The 15,108-nt window shown below is 45.6% G+C and overlaps 1 protein-coding gene across 1 annotated transcript in view; it reads left to right on the top strand.

Annotated features, from left to right (window-relative positions):
* Nucleotides 1–15,108, top strand: part of LOC139375690 (slit homolog 1 protein-like) — a 186,542-nt gene that overhangs the window by 165,998 nt on the left and 5,436 nt on the right. The window contains exons 24-33 of the mRNA XM_071117499.1: nucleotides 973–1,044; nucleotides 3,737–3,808; nucleotides 10,107–10,270; nucleotides 12,215–12,339; nucleotides 12,849–13,086; nucleotides 13,242–13,335; nucleotides 13,436–13,573; nucleotides 13,898–14,147; nucleotides 14,318–14,448; nucleotides 14,621–14,823. Of these exons, the coding sequence (XP_070973600.1) occupies nucleotides 973–1,044; nucleotides 3,737–3,808; nucleotides 10,107–10,270; nucleotides 12,215–12,339; nucleotides 12,849–13,086; nucleotides 13,242–13,335; nucleotides 13,436–13,573; nucleotides 13,898–14,147; nucleotides 14,318–14,448; nucleotides 14,621–14,823 (1,487 nt within the window). The remainder of the gene's footprint in view (nucleotides 1–972; nucleotides 1,045–3,736; nucleotides 3,809–10,106; nucleotides 10,271–12,214; nucleotides 12,340–12,848; nucleotides 13,087–13,241; nucleotides 13,336–13,435; nucleotides 13,574–13,897; nucleotides 14,148–14,317; nucleotides 14,449–14,620; nucleotides 14,824–15,108) is intronic.

Below are 15,108 nucleotides of genomic sequence, written 5' to 3'. Positions count from 1 at the left end.
CTACCTGTCCACCTGTCCACCTGTCCACCTGTGTACCTGTCCACCTGTCCACCTGTCCACCTGTCTACCTGTCCACTATGAGCGCATTGAACACAACAAAACAACTCTGTAGTTTTCTAGGATGTGTTATAACAGAAGGGATATATGTTAAGGTGTACTGCCTGTTTCTTACTCATTCTAGGATCCTGAGTTATAACAGGAGGGATATACGTTAAGGTGTACTGCCTGTTTCTTACTCATTCTAGGATCCTGAGTTATAACAGGAGGGATATATGTTAAGGTGTACTGCCTGTTTCTTACTCATTCTAGGATCCTGAGTTATAACAGAAGGGATATATGTTAAGGTGTACTGCCTGTAGGATCCTGAGTTATAACAGGAGGGTTATATATGTTAAGGTGTACTGCCTGTAGGATCCTGAGTTATAACAGGAGGGTTATATATGTTAAGGTGTACTGCCTGTAGGATCCTGAGTTATAACAGAAGGGATATATGTTAAGGTGTACTGCCTGTTTCTTATCATTCTAGGATCCTGAGTTATAACAGGAGGGATATATGTTAAGGTGTACTGCCTGTTTCTTATCATTCTAGGATCCTGTGTTATAACAGGAGGGATATATGTTAAGGTGTACTGCCTGTTTCTTACTCATTCTAGGATCCTGAGTTATAACAGAAGGGATATATGTTAAGGTGTACTGCCTGTTTCTTACTCATTCTAGGATCCTGAGTTATAACAGGAGGGATATATGTTAAGGTGTACTGCCTGTTTCTTACTCATTCTAGGATCCTGAGTTATAACAGGAGGGATATATGTTAAGGTGTACTGCCTGTTTCTTACTCATTCTAGGATCCTGAGTTATAACAGGAGGGATATATGTTAAGGTGCACTGCCTGTTTCTTACTCATTCTAGGATCCTGAGTTATAACAGGAGGGATATATGTTAAGGTGTACTGCCTGTTTCTTATCATTCTAGGATCCTGAGTTATAACTCTCTGCGCTGCATCCCCAGTCTGGCCTTTGGTGGACTGCGCTCCCTTCGACTACTGTGAGCACATTCTCCTATCCTATCTCTGTCTGTGTGTGTGTGTGTGTGTGTTTATGTGTGTGTGTGTGTGTGTGTGTGTGTCAAGTCTCAAGCCAAGGTTACTTCTCAGGAAGCTAACACAGGTCTTCAAGTCTCAAGCCAAGGTTACTTCTCAGGAAGCTAATGCAAATATTCAAGCCTCATGCTAAGCTTACTTATCAAGGAGCTAATGCAGTCTCCAAGCCAAGGTTACTTATCAGGGAGCTAATGCAGTCTCCAAGCCAAGGTTACTTATCAGGGAGCTAATGCAGTCTCCAAGCCAAGGTTACTTATCAAGGAGCTAATGCAGTCTCCAAGCCAAGGTTACTTATCAGGGAGCTAATGCAGTCTCCAAGCCAAGGTTACTTATCAGGGAGCTAATGCAGTCTCCAAGCCAAGGTTACTTATCAGGGAGCTAATGCAGTCTCCAAGCCAAGGTTACTTATCAGGGAGCTAATGCAGTCTCCAAGCCAAGGTTACTTATCAGGGAGCTAATGCAGTCTCCAAGCCAAGGTTACTTATCAGGGAGCTAATGCAGTCTCCAAGCCAAGGTTACTTATCAGGGAGCTAATGCAGTCTCCAAGCCAAGGTTACTTATCAGGGAGCTAATGCAGTCTCCAAGCCAAGGTTACTTATCAGGGAGCTAATGCAGTCTCCAAGCCAAGGTTACTTATCAGGGAGCTAATGCAGTCTCCAAGCCAAGGTTACTTATCAGGGAGCTAATGCAGTCTCCAAGCCAAGGTTACTTATCAGGGAGCTAATGCAGTCTCCAAGCCAAGGTTACTTACCAGGGAGCTAATGCAGTCTCCAAGCCAAGGTTACTTATCAGGGAGCTAATGCAGTCTCCAAGCCAAGGTTACTTATCAGGGAGCTAATGCAGTCTCCAAGCCAAGGTTACTTATCAGGGAGCTAATGCAGTCTCCAAGCCAAGGTTAGTTATCAGGGAGCTAATGCAGTCTCCAAGCCAAGGTTACTTATCAGGGAGATAATGCAGTCTCCAAGCCAAGGTTACTTATCAGGGAGCTAACGCAGTCATCAAGCATTTAAGCCTCAAGCCAAGGTTACTTATCAGGAAGTTAACTCAGTCTTCAAGCCTCAAGCCAAGGTTACTTCTCAGGAAATTAACTCAGTCTTCAAGCCTCAAGCCAAGGTTACTTATCAGGAAGTTAACTCAGTCTTCAAGCCTCAAGCCAGGATACTTATCATGCGAGTGCGGTTCAGCAACAGACTTGTCAGACTTCCATGTGTTTTACCAGGCAGTCTTTCACTCACGTGCCATATAAGTCTGCTTCATTTGTAATTATGTTAGTATGCCAAAGCCCACTCACACAGACATGAACACACACAGACCCCCTCTGTCTAGGACCCTGCTGTCTCAGATGAACTGGAGTCAGAAAGGAAACAGAAAACTGTCTTTACTGCTGGTCTGATCACTCAAATCCCTGCTATATAATGTCCCCTGTAACCTCGGTCTTTGTTTTTACCGGGAGGAGGGATCGAGGGGTGTAGACAGAAAGTGTCTCAGGCCAGACGTTTAATAGTTCTAACTGTTAGACTCTAAAAGGGGTTCACAGTTCAAAGTTGGTTTTTGTCTCCCCTTCACAGAAAGCACACTGAGGTGCAAAAAGTTTCATAACACACACACACACACACACACACACACACACACACACAAACACACACACACACACACACACACCCCTTCGACTTTAGTGTCCAGTCAGCAGGGGATGTAGCGTATGAAGGTTAGACTAGGGGTCTGTCATGTATGTGGTGTGCGTGTGTGTGTGTGTGTGTGTGTGTATCGGTAAGCCCAGTGGCTCATCACCCAATCACCTCGATGAAAGACGAGGAAGGAAGCAGCTCTGCACTCTGACAGACCCCCCCCCCCCCCATCACACCCGCACAACAGACAGCAGAGCTCAAACTCCCCCTTCCCTTACTCAAAGACCCTTCATCACACCCCCACAACAGACAGCAGAGCTCAAACTCCCCCTTCCCATACTCAAAGACCCTTCATCACACCCCCACAACAGACAGCAGAGCTCAAACTCCCCCTTCCCATACTCAAAGACCCCTCTCACGCCTCCACAACAGACGACAGAGCTCAAACTCCCCCTTCTCATACTCAAAGACCCTTCATCACACCCCCACAACAGACAGCAGAGCTCAAACTCCCCCTTCCCACACTCAAAGACCCCCCTCCTCTATACTCACCGTCCCCTTTAGCTCACAGAGCCCTACCACCCTGTCTGGGAATCACAGCCTAGGTACTCTGCTCAGTTCAGTAACTTAACACCAGCCACCCTGGATTCCACTGCAGCCCTGTGTCTGTCTCTTCCAGCCAGCTCTGAGCCCCAGATAACAGACAACCTTTCCCCTGCCCAGAGAGACAGACAGACAGTAAAACTGCAGCAGTCACTAGAGAGACAACTGTAGAGGGGAGGGGAGCTCTCTCCATGCCCTCCGCTTCCCCTGTAGACCTCAGGGCCACTACGTGCAACATAAGGACCCGGCATTGTCTGACTACAGAAACATATGAACAGATCTAGTGGATATGCTTCAGTGAGATCAAAACAATCGACTTTATAAAACATTTTGGAACAGAATGGTGGGAGCAGATCTAGTTGAGGTATTTCTGTGTTCACCTCCCACTCTGTCTGTCATCTCAAAGGTCTCTCCATGGCAACGAGATCTCAGAGCTTCCTGATGGCATCTTCAGTGATGTGGCCTCTCTGTCTCACCTGTGAGTACACACACGCACACTCGCACGCACACGCACGCACGGACACACACATAGGAGCTTGCTCAAGAAACACAAACAGACACACGTGGGTACAGTAATACCAATCCACACATGAATACACCTTTCACACACTCAAAGAAGTGAACACAAGCAACTATTCCTCAGACACAGAAACATCTTGTCTGTTGTCCTTCCTTTACTGTACCACCCACTTTCTGAAGTCTAGCCTCACACACAGAGGTGGTCTGGTCTGCTAGTGTGTGTGCCAGGGGGAGGGTGGCTAACAGTAGCCCCATCTGTAGAGCTGTTTGGTGGGCTTCACAGCCACCGAACTCCCCTAGTCAGTCACAGAGCTGTGGTTAATGTTACACACAGACCCCTCCACTGTCTCATCTCCACACACCATGTAGGTTTACTAACATTCCTTGCGGTCTGTGGTCTGTGAAGGGAGTATTTGGGAATATATATATGTGTGTGTGTGTGTGTGTGTGTGTGTGTGTGTGTGTGTGTGTGTGTGTGTGTGTGTGTGTGTGTGTGTGTGTGTGTGTGTGTGTGTGTGTGTGTGTGTGTGTGTGTGTGTGTGTGTGTGTGTGTGTGTGTGTGTGTGAAAGATCTAGAGAAGTCACTGGGGGATGAGGTACAGAGAAAGATCTAGAGAAGTCACTGGGGGATGAGGTACAGAGAAAGATCTAGAGAAGTCCATCTCAGGAGAACAGAGGGCAAGGGAGGGAGAGAGAGGGATGGAGAATGAGAGAGAGTTGTGAGAGAAGAGGAAATGGGAGAAGAGAGTGCAGTTGAAGAGAAGAAGGAGAGAGCAATGTGAGGGGTATATAAGGGAGGATAGGAAGAAGAAAGCAGGGAATACAGAGGAAGGAGCAGAGAGGTCTAGAGGTATCTCTTAAGAAGAGAGAGGAGAGATATTACCGGGAAGTAAAGAACATGAATATAAAAGAAGTCACTGGGGGATGAGGTACAGAGAAAGATCTAGAGAAGTCCATCTCAGGAGAACAGAGGGCAAGGGAGGGAGAGAGAGGGATGGAGAATGAGAGAGAGTTGTGAGAGAAGAGGAAATGGGAGAAGAGAGTGCAGTTGAAGAGAAGAAGGAGAGAGCAATGTGAGGGGTATATAAGGGAGGATAGGAAGAAGAAAGCAGGGAATACAGAGGAAGGAGCAGAGAGGTCTAGAGGTATCTCTTAAGAAGAGAGAGGAGAGATATTACCGGGAAGTAAAGAACATGAATATAAAAGAAGTCACTGGGGGATGAGGTACAGAGAAAGATCTAGAGAAGTCAGTGGGGGATGAGGTACAGAGAAAGATCTAGAGAAGTCAGTGGGGGATGAGGTACAGAGTAAGATCTAGAGAAGTCAGTGGGGGATGAGGTACAGAGTAAGATCTAGAGAAGTCAGTGGGGGATGAGGTACAGAGAAAGATCTAGAGAAGTCAGTGGGGGATGAGGTACAGAGAAAGATCTAGAGAAGTCAGTGGGGGATGAGGTACAGAGAAAGATCTAGAGAAGTCAGTGGGGGATGAGGTACAGAGTAAGATCTAGAGATGTCAGTGGGGAATGAGGTACAGAGAAAGATCTAGAGAAGTCAGTGGGGGATGAGGTACAGAGAAAGATCTAGAGAAGTCAGTGGGGGATGAGATAAAGAGTAAGATCTAGAGAAGTCAGTGGGGGATGAGGTACAGAGAAAGATCTAGAGAAGTCAGTGGGGGATGAGGTACAGAGTAAGATCTAGAGAAGTCAGTGGGGGATGAGGTACAGAGAAAGATCTAGAGAAGTCAGTGGGGGATGAGATAAAGAGTAAGATCTAGAGAAGTCAGTGGGGGATGAGGTACAGAGAAAGATCTAGAGAAGTCAGTGGGGGATGAGGTACAGAGAAAGATCTAGAGAAGTCAGTGGGGGATGAGATAAAGAGTAAGATCTAGAGAAGTCAGTGGGGGATGAGGTACAGAGAAAGATCTAGAGAAGTCAGTGGGGGATGAGATAAAGAGAAAGATCTAGAGAAGTCAGTGGGGGGTGAGATAAAGAGTAAGCTCTAGAGAAGTCAGTGGGGGATGAGATAAAGAGAACGCTCTAGAGAAGTCAGTGGGGGATGAGATAAAGAGTAAGCTCTAGAGAAGTCAGTGGGGGATGAGGTACAGAGAAAGATGTAGAGAAGTCAGTGGGGGGTGAGATAAAGAGTAAGCTCTAGAGAAGTCAGTGGGGGGTGAGATAAAGAGTAAGCTCTAGAGAAGTCAGTGGGGGATGAGGTACAGAGAAAGATGTAGAGAAGTCAGTGGGGGATGAGGTACAGAGAAAGATGTAGAGAAGTCAGTGGGGGATGAGGTACAGAGAAAGATCTAGAGAAGTCAGTGGGGGATGAGGTACAGAGAAAGATCTAGAGAAGTCAGTGGGGGATGAGGTACAGAGAAAGATCTAGAGAAGTCAGTGGGGGATGAGATAAAGAGTAAGCTCTAGAGAAGTCAGTGGGGGATGAGGTACAGAGAAAGATCTAGAGAAGTCAGTGGGGGATGAGGTACAGAGAAAGATCTAGAGAAGTCAGTGGGGGATGAGGTACAGAGTAAGATCTAGAGAAGTCAGTGGGGGATGAGGTACAGAGTAAGATCTAGAGAAGTCAGTAGGGGATGAGGTACAGAGAAAGATCTAGAGAAGTCAGTGGGGGATGAGGTACAGAGAAAGATCTAGAGAAGTCAGTGGGGGACGAGGTACAGAGAAAGATCTAGAGAAGTCAGTGGGGGATGAGGTACAGAGTAAGATCTAGAGAAGTCAGTGGGGGATGAGGTACAGAGAAAGATCTAGAGAAGTCAGTGGGGGATGAGGTACAGAGAAAGATCTAGAGAAGTCAGTGGGGGATGAGATAAAGAGTAAGATCTAGAGAAGTCAGTGGGGGATGAGGTACAGAGAAAGATCTAGAGAAGTCAGTGGGGGATGAGGTACAGAGTAAGATCTAGAGAAGTCAGTGGGGGATGAGGTACAGAGAAAGATCTAGAGAAGTCAGTGGGGGATGAGATAAAGAGTAAGATCTAGAGAAGTCAGTGGGGGATGAGGTACAGAGAAAGATCTAGAGAAGTCAGTGGGGGATGAGGTACAGAGAAAGATCTAGAGAAGTCAGTGGGGGATGAGATAAAGAGTAAGATCTAGAGAAGTCAGTGGGGGATGAGGTACAGAGAAAGATCTAGAGAAGTCAGTGGGGGATGAGATAAAGAGAAAGATCTAGAGAAGTCAGTGGGGGGTGAGATAAAGAGTAAGCTCTAGAGAAGTCAGTGGGGGATGAGATAAAGAGAACGCTCTAGAGAAGTCAGTGGGGGATGAGATAAAGAGTAAGCTCTAGAGAAGTCAGTGGGGGATGAGGTACAGAGAAAGATGTAGAGAAGTCAGTGGGGGGTGAGATAAAGAGTAAGCTCTAGAGAAGTCAGTGGGGGGTGAGATAAAGAGTAAGCTCTAGAGAAGTCAGTGGGGGATGAGGTACAGAGAAAGATGTAGAGAAGTCAGTGGGGGATGAGGTACAGAGAAAGATCTAGAGAAGTCAGTGGGGGATGAGGTACAGAGAAAGATCTAGAGAAGTCAGTGGGGGATGAGGTACAGAGAAAGATCTAGAGAAGTCAGTGGGGGATGAGATAAAGAGTAAGCTCTAGAGAAGTCAGTGGGGGATGAGGTACAGAGAAAGATCTAGAGAAGTCAGTGGGGGATGAGGTACAGAGAAAGATCTAGAGAAGTCAGTGGGGGATGAGGTACAGAGTAAGATCTAGAGAAGTCAGTGGGGGATGAGGTACAGAGTAAGATCTAGAGAAGTCAGTGGGGGATGAGGTACAGAGAAAGATCTAGAGAAGTCAGTGGGGGATGAGGTACAGAGAAAGATCTAGAGAAGTCAGTGGGGGATGAGGTACAGAGAAGATCTAGAGAAGTCAGTGGGGGATGAGGTACAGAGTAAGATCTAGAGAAGTCAGTGGGGGATGAGGTACAGAGAAAGATCTAGAGAAGTCAGTGGGGGATGAGGTACAGAGAAAGATCTAGAGAAGTCAGTGGGGGATGAAATAAAGAGTAAGATCTAGAGAAGTCAGTGGGGGATGAGGTACAGAGAAAGATCTAGAGAAGTCAGTGGGGGATGAGGTACAGAGTAAGATCTAGAGAAGTCAGTGGGGGATGAGGTACAGAGAAAGATCTAGAGAAGTCAGTGGGGGATGAGATAAAGAGTAAGAACTAGAGAAGTCAGTGGGGGATGAGGTACAGAGAAAGATCTAGAGAAGTCAGTGGGGGATGAGGTACAGAGAAAGATCTAGAGAAGTCAGTGGGGGATGAGATAAAGAGTAAGATCTAGAGAAGTCAGTGGGGGATGAGGTACAGAGAAAGATCTAGAGAAGTCAGTGGGGGATGAGATAAAGAGTAAGCTCTAGAGAAGTCAGTGGGGGATGAGGTACAGAGAAAGATGTAGAGAAGTCAGTGGGGGGTGAGATAAAGAGTAAGCTCTAGAGAAGTCAGTGGGGGGTGAGATAAAGAGTAAGCTCTAGAGAAGTCAGTGGGGGATGAGGTACAGAGAAAGATGTAGAGAAGTCAGTGGGGGATGAGGTACAGAGAAAGATGTAGAGAAGTCAGTGAGGGGTGAGATAAAGAGTAAGCTCTAGAGAAGTCAGTGGGGGATGAGATAAAGAGACAGCTCTAGAGAAGTCAGTGGGGGATGAGATAAAGAGAAAGCTCTAGAGAAGTTGGGGGGTTGCTTCTCTTTGGAAATCATTGATCCACAGTCAAGTGGCTTCCATGTTAGCAGATGACAGCTATTGGACTGACCTAAAACATGAGCCTGTTAATCTGAGTAATGGAACAGTTTTGTGTGTTTGTGTGTGACTGATTGTGCATAACTGTGCCTACATCAATTCATGCAGGAACAATGTAAAATGATGATTGAGGGCAGCGTTTTCAAACCCCCAGTTGGTCAAAAAAGTTATCCAACAGTCATATTATTAGAGATATTTTTCATCAAATAAACTTTTCAAGGAGGTAAAGCTTGCTGGTCCTTTTTTTAGAAAGGAAAGACTAGGGGAAATATTCTGTCCAGCATCCCATTGACAGCATGGATAGCCAAAATATGTAACTGACCCAACCTTAACACTAACCTTAACCAAACCACTAACCTTAACAATAAGCCTTCCCTTAACCTAATTTTAAATATTAGTTCCCTTTCTGGAAATACTGTACTGTAACAGTTGAGTAAAGCTCTGTGTTATCTGAAGGACGAGAGAGACACATGCTGGTCAAATAGAGAAGTACATCTAGTGAACGTCAGCCCTCATGAGTCTCTGAAAATGCATCCTTCTTTCTGCCATGATTAATTGATTGATGGATGATTCCTCAAGGTGATTGGTGCCAATCTTCTGAGTGACCTTAACCTTTCCCCAGTTGTGTAAAGTACTTAAGTAAAAATACTTTAAAGTACTACTGAAGTAGTTTTGGGGGGGATATCTGTGCATTAATATTCACTTTTACTCCACTACCTTCCTTATCAAGAGAACATCCCTGGTAATCCCTACTGCCTCTGATCTGGTGGACTCACTAAACACATTTCATTGGTAAATTATGTCTGAGTGTTGGAGTGTGCCCCTGGCTATCCGTAAAAAAAATATATATATATTTTAAATTATTTATACTTTTACTTTAGCTTATTTCTCTGTAATGTTGTGCACAAATTTGTTTACATCCCTGTTAGTGAGCATTTTATCCTTTGTCACAATAATCCATCCACCTGACAGGTGTGGCATATCAAGAATCTAATTAAACAGCATGACCATTACACAGGTGCACCTTGTGCTGGGGACAATTAAAGGCCACTCTATAATGTGCAGTTTTGTCACACAACACAATACTACAGATGTCTCAAGCATTGAGGGAGCGTGCAATTGGCATGCTGACTGCAGGAATGTCAACCGGAGCTGTTGCCAGATAATTTAATATTAATTTCTCTACCATTAGCTGTGAAATACATAGATTAGGTCCTATTGAATATATTTAAATTGACTGATTTCCAAATATGAACCGTAACTCAGCAAAATCTTTGAAATTGCTGCATGTTGTGTTTATATTTTTGTTCAGTATAAAACCATATAAGTATACAGTATAAAACTTTTGTACTTTATTCAAGTAGTATGTTACCCGGGCGACTTTCACTTTTACTTGATTCATTTTCTATTAAGGTATCTTTACTTTTACTCATGTATGACAATATAATTTTTTTTTATAACAAACAACAGTTTTCCACAATTGCCTGTCCCTGACCCTTAACCTCTGACCCTTCACCCTCAGGGCTATTGGTGCCAACCCCCTGTACTGTGACTGCCGTCTGCTCTGGCTGTCTGACTGGGTGAAGACGGGCTACAAGGAGCCAGGCATTGCCCGCTGTGCCGGACCGACGGGCATGGAGGGCAAGCTGCTGCTCACCACCCCTGCCAAGAAGTTTGAGTGCCACGGTGAGATGGGTTCATTCATTTAGTTTCATTCACACCCCTGAGTCAATACTTTGATTACAGATTTGAGTCAACTTGGGTATGCCTGTGTCAGCTTTCCGCATCAGGTTTTGGGGACTGTCCCGTTCTTCCTTGCAGATTTTCTCAAGCTCTGTTAAGTTAGATGGGGACCTGGGGTGAACAGCAATCTTTCCACATATTTTCAATGGGATTCAAGTCAGGGCCACTCAAAGACTTTCACATTCTTGCTCTGAAGCCCTACCAGCGTTGCTTTGGTTGTATACTTGGGAGTCATTGTCCTGTTAGAGAGCAAATCTTCACCCCAATCTACAATCTTTTGCACTGAAGCAGGTTCTCATCAAGGATTTGCCTGTATTTGGCTCCATTCATTGTTACCTCTATCCTTGCCAGTCTCCCAGTCCTTGCCGCTGAAAAGCATCCCCATAGCATGATGCTGCCACCATCATGCTTCAGGGTAGGGATGGTATTGGATGGGTGTTGAACTGTGCCTGTTTTTTTTTTCAATTTCCCAATGATGGAGACCACTGTGCTCTTGGAAACTTTCAACACTAGAGCATGTTTTATACCCTTCCCCAGATATATGCCTCACCACAATTCTATATCAGAGAGTGTCATAGCAAAGGGGTGTGAATAGTTATGTAAATTAGATTTTTCTGTATTTAATTTTCAAAACATTTGCACAAATTTCTTAAAACATGTTTTCACTTGTCATTATGTGGTATTGTGTGTAGATGTGTGAGAATTAAAAAAAAATGTAATCCATGTTGAATTCATGCTGTAAGATAACAACGTGGAATAAGTCAAGGGGTATGAATACTTTCTGAAGGCTCTGTATATGTAAAGTGTGGTGTACTGCAGGGCAGCTCTCTTGGCCCTCTATTCTTTTCTATTTTTACCAATGACCTGCCACTGGCATTTAACAGAGCCTGTGTGTATATGTTTGCTGATGATTCAAACCTATACGTGTCAGCAACCACAGCTAGTGAAAATCACTGCAACCCAAACAGAGAGTTGCAGTCAGTTTTAGAATGGGTGGCTAGTAATAAAATGAACATAGTCCTGAACATCTCAGAAACTAAGATTTGTATTTGGTACAAATCATTCCCTAAATTCTAGACTTCAGCTCAATCTGATAATGAATAATATGTCTGTTGGGCAAGTTGAGGAGACTTACTTGATGTTAACTTGGATTGTAAACTGTCATGGTCAAAACATATTTATTCAATGGTTGTGAAACTAAGATGGGGAGAGATCTGGCCGTGATAAAGAGATGCTCTGCTTTCATGACACCACACTCCACCACTCTACAAATCAAGTTCTGCAGGCTGTAGTTTTATCTTCTCTTGATTGTTGCCCAGTCAGATGGTCAGGTGCTGCTAGGAAGGACATAGAAGAACCTCCGCTGGCCCAGAACAGAGTGGCACGTCTTGCTCGTCACTGTAATCAGAGGGCTAACATCAATACTATGCAGGCCAGTCTCTCTTGGCTAAACGCAAAATCCCCATATCCAGAACAAATTCGAGAAAGCATACAGTATTATATAGAGAATCATGATTGCATGGAACTCCCTTCCATCTCATATTGCTCAAATGAACCTCAACCCTGGTTTTAAAAAACAGATAAAGCAACACCTCACGGCACAACGCCTCTCCCCTATTTGATCTAGATATCGTGTGAATGTACTGATATGTAGGATATGTGTGCCATTTTACACTGATATAGTTCTGTCCTTGAGCTGCTCTTGTCTATTAACGTTCTGTATTAAGTCATGTTTCATGTTTTGAGTCGACCCCAGGAAGAGTAACTGCTGCTATCGCAACAGCTAATGGGGATCCTAATAAAATACCAAATACCAATAGTTGAAAACCAAATGAACAGGAAAGATAGGCATCATGTAAAATGATCAAATGTGTGTGTGTGTGTTAGGTGAGGTGGACAGCGGCGTCCTGGCCAAGTGTAACCCATGCCTGTCCAGCCCGTGTGTCAACCAAGGGATCTGTCACAGTGATCTGGCAGAGATCTACAGGTGTAGCTGTCCTCCTGAATTCAAGGTGAGATCTCACCATTTACCTGCAGTGTTCTTCTTGCCATGTCGTGCATGCTTTTGGTCCAGTCCAGCTCTAACACATACACATACAAATTAGATCTTGATTCAATCTGTATCGGTGAAGTGATTGAAATTTAAAGGCAAAGTTCCCGCGTTCGTGGGGAGACTGCATTGACGGTAAACGCTGCATATGTTGGCTCAATCGTAAATTACCTTTAAATGTCAAGCGCACTATAGCTCTGAACTTCGGCGATATAGATTGAATCGAGTCCTTACTTGTCTTTGTGGCAGTTGAGTTTGTGACAAGACCTCTCCACTTCTGACATTATGAAGCCTGTTGTTCAGCAGGCTTTTCTTCCAGCCCAGCTTTAGCACACCTGATTCCACTAATGAAAATGCATTCATTTGAAATTCAGTCATGAGTTAATGAGTGTAATCAATTTGTTCAAGACACTGTAGCTCTCCAGGAACAGGGTCGATTGGTGCCCACTGACCTTTTCTTTGTGTCTGCAGGGTAGAAACTGTGAGACTTCTCTGAACGCGTGTGTCAGTAACCCCTGTGTCAACGGGGGCACCTGCCAACTTGATGAGGAGGAGGAGGCAGCATACAGCTGTGCCTGTCCCCTTGGCTTTGACGGTCCTACCTGCCTGACCAACATAGATGACTGTGAAGATAATGACTGTGGAAACGGAGCTGCCTGTATAGATGGAGTCAACCACTATACCTGCCTCTGTCCACTGTACTACACAGGTAACACACATTACACTATAGACCAGCCTTCTCTGGTCTCTCAATCGCTGTTGGGTTGACCTATTCGGTTGCAATTTTTCATCCATCAATGTAACCTCTTCCCCTCTCTCCCTCTCCCCCTCTCTCCCTCTCCCCCTCTCTCCCTCCCTCTCCAGGGGAGATGTGTGAGGAGATGGAGGATGTGTGTGCTCCAGGGGTCAGTCCGTGTCAACACCAATCTACCTGTCTCATCACCTCTACTGGGCCCCAGTGAGTACACCATATCAACGTGTGGGAGACTTAAAGATTTGCGTTGTCACGCAGACCTAATGCCCTGGCTCAAGCTCACACACGTTTGTGTGTGTTGCAGGTGTGTGTGTTCTCCGGGCTACGTGGGTGATGACTGCAGTGTGGACTACGATGACTGTAAGGAGAATCGCTGTCCGAACAGAGCTCAGTGTGTCGACCAACTCAACGCATACTCCTGCTCCTGCCCTGATGGCTATAGGTGAGGCACACGCACACACACACACACACAAACCTTAGACCTCACACACAAACCATAGAACTCACACACAAGCCTTAGAACTCACACACAAGCCATAGAACTCACACACAAACCATAGAACTCACACACAAACCATAGAACTCACACACAAACCATAGAACTCACACACACAACTTAGAACAATATCAAGCCATCTGTGTGAAGACTTCTTCTTCTTCCGAATCTATCATTTTGACTTACTCACCCTTATCTCTCTCTCTCTCTTCTCTCCTCTCCTCTCTCGCTCTCTCTCTTCAAAACCTCCCCTCCCTCATCCTCCCGTAGTGGTCAGTTGTGTGAGGTGCCCCCCTCCCCGCGGTCTCTGTGTGACCTGGCAGACTGCCAGAACAGTGCCCCGTGTGTGGAACGGGCAGGCCGGGCACTGTGCCAGTGTCTCCCTGGGTTCGGAGGGCCTCGCTGTGAGAAGCTGGTCAGCGTTAACTTTGTAGACAGAGACTCCTACCTGCTGCTCTCTGACCTCAAGAACTGGCCCCAGGCTAACATCACACTGCAGGTATCTAACATCTCACTACAGGTACTGTAACACACACACACAAAGCTTATACACTGCAGGTACTGAACGATCAATTCAACAGGCATGTGTTTGAGATCATGCACGTACAGTAACTTGGATATTTGGATTGTGACAGTGATGTCAAAGGGAAATGTGCATACCTTTTATTCTATTGTGATGTGTGTCCCCAGGTGTCGACAGCGGAGGAGAACGGTATCCTGCTGTATAATGGAGACAATGATCACATCGCTGTAGAGATGTATCAAGGTCACGTTAAGGTCAGCTATGACCCTGGCAGCCAGCCTGGACATGCTATCTACAGGTAAACACGCAAACACACACACACATGCACACATAATCACACAGACTGCACACACACACATACACAGACAAACAAACAAACACATAAGCACAACAGCAACATTGTTTGTCTCTTTCTTCCACTCTCTCCTGGTTATTTCTTTCTCCATCCCTCCCTCTCTCTCTGTCTGCAGTACTGAGACAATCAACGATGGTCAGTTCCACACGGTGGAGCTGGTGACCTTTGACCAGATGGTGAACCTGTCCATCGACGGGGGTCTCCCCACCACCATGGATAGCCTGGGGGGGGTCCGTCCCCTTAACGGGGAGGCTCCGCTATACGTGGGGGGTAGGGGCCCTCTCCAGAACACACCCACTTCCTCCTCCTCTGCTGCAGGCACTACAATTACTACACTACTGTCAATGTCACCCCCCACTGCAACCCAACCACACCCACCCCCCATCCCAAAACCCCAACTACCTCAAGCGAGCCATATCCTGACCCAATCCTGCAACCTACCCAACTCCAAACCTCAATTCACCCAGTCCATCCCCCATAACCACTGTTTGTTAGAGCACGTCAGCATACACACAGCGCACACACACATTTATGAAAACACACTGATAAAGCTACATACTCCTGCCTACAATATAAACCCCATACACATGTATACAAACACTC

Source organism: Oncorhynchus clarkii, chromosome 20 (assembly GCF_045791955.1).
Source record: "Oncorhynchus clarkii lewisi isolate Uvic-CL-2024 chromosome 20, UVic_Ocla_1.0, whole genome shotgun sequence".
Classification (NCBI taxonomy): Eukaryota; Metazoa; Chordata; class Actinopteri; order Salmoniformes; family Salmonidae; genus Oncorhynchus; species Oncorhynchus clarkii.
This window is presented reverse-complemented; position numbering and strand designations above follow the sequence as displayed.